The 5,583-nt window shown below is 49.6% G+C and overlaps 2 gene segments (V, D, J or C); both read left to right on the top strand.

The window, feature by feature from the left end:
* Positions 1-5,583, top strand: part of LOC105525264 — a 323,199-nt gene that overhangs the window by 33,338 nt on the left and 284,278 nt on the right.
* LOC105525262 overlaps positions 1-5,583 on the top strand; it is a 138,632-nt gene that overhangs the window by 1,682 nt on the left and 131,367 nt on the right. The window contains 1 exon segment of the C gene segment in view: positions 1,559-1,563. Within this exon segment, the coding sequence occupies positions 1,559-1,563 (5 nt within the window).

Genomic DNA, 5,583 nt, shown 5'->3' with positions numbered 1-5,583 from the left:
TGTAGGGTGTTTTGTCTTATAATAACTTTGCCTAGTTTTGGAATCAGGGTAATGCTGGACTCATATAATGAGTTGGGAAGGTATTTCCTCTTCTTTACTTTTCTGAAAGAATTTGTATAAAATTGGCATTGTATCTTCCTTAAAGGTTTGCAAGATTTCATAATGAAGTCATTGGCCTGGAGTTTTCTTTGTGGGGAAGTTTTTCTTTTTTCATGGTTTGGGTTTTTTTTTTAAGAGACAGAGTCTCGCTCTGTTGCCCAAGCTGGAATGCAGTGGTATGATCATAGCTCACAGCAGCCTCAACCTCCTGGGCTCAAGCAATCCCCCTACCTCAGCCTTCTGAGTAGCTGGGACTACAGGCATGCACCACCACACCCAGCTGTTTTTTGTTGTTGTTGTTGTTGTTTATCACTTTGTCTTGTTTTTGAGGTCTTATTATGTTGCCCAGTCTGGTCTTGAACTCCTGGACTCAAGTAATCCTCATGCTTCAGCCCCCCACAGTGCTGGAATTACAGGCATGAGCCACTGCACACAGACTATGGGAACGTTTTTAACTAAAAATTCAATTTTCTGTTCCTTTTCCAGTGAGCTTTCCAGTGTCTTTCAATTAATGTATCTATTTTATCTAAGTTGTTGAATTTATTGTCAAAAAAATTTTAAAACAATATTCCCCTTAGAGGTTGAACATCTGTAGAATCTGTAGTGATGGCACCTCTTAAATCTCTGATCTTGCTCATTTGTGTCTTCCCTGCTTTTCTAATCAGTATGCCTAAAGTTTCATTTCACGGATTTTCTCGAAAAACTGGTTTTGGTTTTGATTTTTTTCCTAGTGTGTTTTGTGTGTGTGTGTGTGTGTGTGTGTGTGTGTGTTATATTTCATCGACTTCTGCTCTGGTATTTATTATTTCCTTTCTACTGCCCACAGTAAGTTTAATTTGCTATTCTCTTAGTTTCCTAAGGTGGAAGCTGAGTTTATTGAGTTGAGGCCTTTCCTCTGTCTGGATGTGGATATTTGCTGCTAAACATTTCCCTTCACCACCAAGCTGTGAGTTTTAGTTAAAGCAGGCTTGCAGTTGGTCTGAGAAGTTCTGCTTAAACAGCTGCACCTATCACGTAAGTGACAAACGATGTACCTGCCTGGCCCTCACCCCTGGACAATGAATGGGATGTACTAATGAGCAATGCTGCTGCATAGCTGTGGATTTCAAGGTATTTTCTGTGTGATTTTATCATCAGCATTGGTTGTTGACGACTGTAAGACAGATGATTTGCGCCTGGCCTCGGTGAGACCCCCCAAAAGACCCTGCAGTTGGGCTGGTTACTTAGAAGAAAATGTGCCTACGTGGCCAGCAGGATACAGGAAGGTGCGATCGGCTGCAGGTGAGCTGTTGGAAGTAAGTTCCAATTTTCCTATTTTGTATTTGCATTTTAACAGTGAGACTTGGTGCTTATGTTATTTGTGTGAAACAGTTTTATTCATAGCACTTAATTTAAAGAGAAAATCCATTCACGGGAACAACAAGCAACCTAGACACCAAGGTAGCTCACGCTGTCCAAGGCTACATTGTGCAGTGATTGGGAAAACGGGCACTGGTCCCAAAAGTCTGATCCACACTCGGCCACTGTTAAGTCCCATACTGGTGGGGGAGGACAGAGACTCTGGAGAACCAGCATCTCACATCCTTCATACAGATGATACTCTTACCTCACAGAGTGCTGTGAAGATTTAAATAGAGAACCCACACCATATTCTTTGACTGGTGCTTTACATAGACTGAGGGATCATAAGAGTTCATTAGTATTATTTATGGAGTGAATTAGAAAGCACATGTGAAAACAAGAAGAAAACCTGAATAAACATGAACTACCCCATTTTCCTCAGTAGAAAACTTTCACACTCTGAAGGTACACAAATTAGCCTACAAATTTAATGTAAAGCAAATAGACTGTTTTAGGTACCCATTCTCAATGTCACAGTGTTATACGGAAAGTAAAATACACAAGAACAGCCCAAAAGATGGAAACAATGGATGTGGTCAAACTGACATCAGTACAATATCCGTATGGTCCTACGTAGCCATCTTCAAAATGGGTTAGAAATGCCTTCAATCACTCACACACATGCGTTGAACAGATTCTAAGAAATGTTCTTACACGGGAAAAGCAAGTTACAGATACGTGGGCATGATGTGGATGCAGATGTGTGTATGTGCATCCCACTCATACACAAAATGCCCAGCATCACCCACATGCATGCTGTGTGTGTGTGAGTGTGTGCGAGTGCACAGACAACAGCGTGCGGAAATTCAAACCACGCTGTGGGTACTGGTTACCACTGGGAAGGGAGTTGGTCACAGAGGGAGAGACACAGGACATCAGCCTTTGACTTCAGAACTGTTCCTGCCTTTTCACATCCTGAGCTGTTTTCAGCACCATCGGAGCATTTAACACACACCACAGGAGTAAGAGTGTGTTGGAGGGAGCGCTCGGTGGGACAGATACTGCCGTGGCTTGTGGATAAAGTTCACAGTCCTTAATAAGCCCCGAGATGGCAGCCAAGAGCTATGTTCTGAATAACGCAGCTTCACCCCAGAAACTGAGAGAAACCCAACAACCAAAAGGTGTCCGTTCTGACAGCCGCAGCCTGTGCTGACTCAGATTCGCAAAAATGTATATAAATTAATAATGATGCTGATCTGAAGACTACATAGGGGTGTATGCGTGATAAGGGTCCAAATTTTTACCTTAAAAAGAATACATTTACTTTTCAATCACCCACATAATGATCGTTTCTTTTAAACTGATTGAATTTGGTGTTACAACAGCATGTTGCAAATTCTTCTGGCTACATTTCTCTGACTATTCTAATTATGTTACCGTGGTTTTTCGTGTACGTGACCATTCATGTGAATGTCATCCAGGCAGATTTCCCAAATCTAGTGTCCTGTAACCAAGGGCTTTGAAAGAGGGAATGGTTCCCTGGGAATCCTTTTTGCAGTTTATTTTACCTGGTTCCATGAAGTGTCTGTTGCTCTCCCCTCTCTCCTTCTGTGTCTCTATTTTTAATTGACAAAAACCAAATGTGAAAATTCCTGGGGTGCAATGTGAAGTGACGATATCTGTCTATATTGTGGGATGATCAAAACAAGGTAAGTGGCATATCCATCACCTCACACACTTATTTTGTGGTGAGAATATTTAAAAGCTCATCTTTTATCAATCTTGAAATAGACATTATTAACTGTTGTCACCATGTTGTGCAACAGCTCAAAAGACCTGACTCCTCCCATCTAGCAGAAACATCATGCCCTTTGACCAACGTCCCTCCTTTCCCCATCCACCACTAACCCCCAGCCCAAGAGAACAGCCAACACCCACCTCGCTGCTGCCACACGAAGTGTCGGGCTTTGATGGGATGGAGGTGAGGGTGGGGAAGACAATGTCAAAGCTGGAGCACTGGCCTCACAGCTCAGACGCTCTTGTACTTATCCTGAGAGAATGATGTGCTGAGACCAACTAAACCTCCCCTGCTCTTCCCACATGGCAGAAAAGAGGCAAGCCAGGGAAGCCACTGCCAGGACATCATGGTCACCCAACCTTGTGCAGAAAGGAAGCACCTGCCCAGGATGCCATGGCACCCAACCCTCATCCCTAAGGAAACACAGCCCAGGGCACCATGGACACCCAACCCTCATCCCCAGGGGAGGACACAGCCCAGGCCACCATGAACACCCAATCATGTGCAGGGAGGGTGTCCTTGGAGCCTCGGACTCTTGCTAGTGAACAGGTGGACAAGAAACTAAGCATGCAATCAGCGCACAGAAATCTCAGGCAGCTTAGGACACACAGGGCCTCTCACCCGGGAACGTTGAGCAGCCACCAGGAGCCCACACCTTGAGGTAGCAGGAGCCATGCGCTCTCGCTCTTGCACACTCATACCCCTGCACACAGCCCCGGGCACACTCCCTCGTGCACATTGCAGGTTATTTCCACTGGCCTTGCACTTGCAACGCTGGAGGCTGAGAGGTATCAGCAGGTTCTTTTCTCATGAGAGGGGTGGGCTGACTTTCACTCTCCTCCACGTGCTAGAGGCAGCTCCATGAACACTGGCTGCCCTGAGTGGATGCACCTGGCTCTGGAATTCCTGTCATTTGCTTTGGATCCAGGAGCCCCTGCCTCATGTAGCTACTTAACAGAAAGGAGGAATCCACCCAGGACATGCCCAGGCGGGAGCCTCACAGGATGGACAGTGGTGTCTGGGGTCACGGGCAGCCCTGACCCTGCAGCGCCAGGACTGGCACACTCAGTGGGGAAGGCGGGGAGGCCCAAACGCCACCCACGGTTACTTCACTGGGTGGGACCCGGCACACCGGCCTTCCTGACACCCTGGAATCCCTGCCTCCTCCTAGAGCCCCCAAGCCCATCTCCCTCAGAGCCTCCAGAGACAGACCTGGGGAGGCAGTTCCTCAGGCCCTGGACGAGGAAACAGGGAGATCCAGGTCATGGGTGCCTGGCGGGGGTCTCAGACAGGTGCTGGGAACCAGAAAGAGGGGTCACCGCGAGGCCTCAGGCCTGGCACCAGCACTCTGAGCCTCAGCTGACCAGCCCATGAGGTGCTGAGTCTCGACTGGATGACCCTTCCCACCCCCAGTGACCTCTGCCCTTTCCCGAGCATGTCAGCTCTGCTCCAGCTTCCTGGTGTGAGCACAATGCCACTTTTTTTCTCAACAAATAAGAGGAAGGTGCCCCCAGGGCCCTGGGCCCTGAGGATGCCTGTGTGGAAGTCTACTTCGTCACTGGTGTCACTCACAGGAAGGGACGATGGAGTAAGCTGCCTTGACAGAGCTTACTCCGTCTCCGCAGAAGGCCAGGGAGGTCCCTCACAGCGAACCCGAGGCCCCGCAGGCTGCAGAGGTGCTGGCAGAGAATGACTGCTCAGACACCCACAGCCGGCAGAGAGGATGGATGTGGGGGAGGTGCACACTGAGCTGCCCCAGCTCTGAGGGAGGAGGGCATCCACCAGGGCTTCCATCTCCTGGGGGCACCAGCCCAGCCCAGCGGCTCCGCAGGACTCTGCACCCCTAATTCACAGCCAGGACTTTCTGGGACTATCTTGAGGACTCCACATCAGGGACCACACAAGACCAGGGTCCCGGACATGTGGGTTGAGGGTGAGCGTGTCACCGGGACGGGCTGTGGCATCACTCTGCTGCTTCATCCGGACAGCCAGGGACCGAGGTGGGGGCCAGCGTGGGGAGTGGAGGTGGGGGCGTGCCTGGGCCCGCACACCAGACATCCAGGGACCGAGGTGGGGGCGCACCTGGGCCCGCACACCAGACATCCAGGCCTCTGTGCAGCTGGGAGGCCACGGCCACTGCCCCTGGGCAGCCCGTGTTCTGGGGGCCACAGGGCCTCAGGGGTGAGGGGGCCAGAGCAAGATCAGGGCCCTCCACACACAAGCTGATCCCTTGGCCCCGTGGTCCAGCAGATCCCACAGAACCAGCAAGGTCTGGAACGCAGGCGGCACTGCAGGGCCTCCTCTACCACTGAAGACCTCAGTGATGACTGCAAGGAGTGCTGTGC

Source organism: Colobus angolensis, unplaced genomic scaffold, assembly GCF_000951035.1.
Source record: "Colobus angolensis palliatus isolate OR3802 unplaced genomic scaffold, Cang.pa_1.0 Scaffold526, whole genome shotgun sequence".
NCBI lineage: Eukaryota > Metazoa > Chordata > Mammalia > Primates > Cercopithecidae > Colobus > Colobus angolensis.
This window is presented reverse-complemented; position numbering and strand designations above follow the sequence as displayed.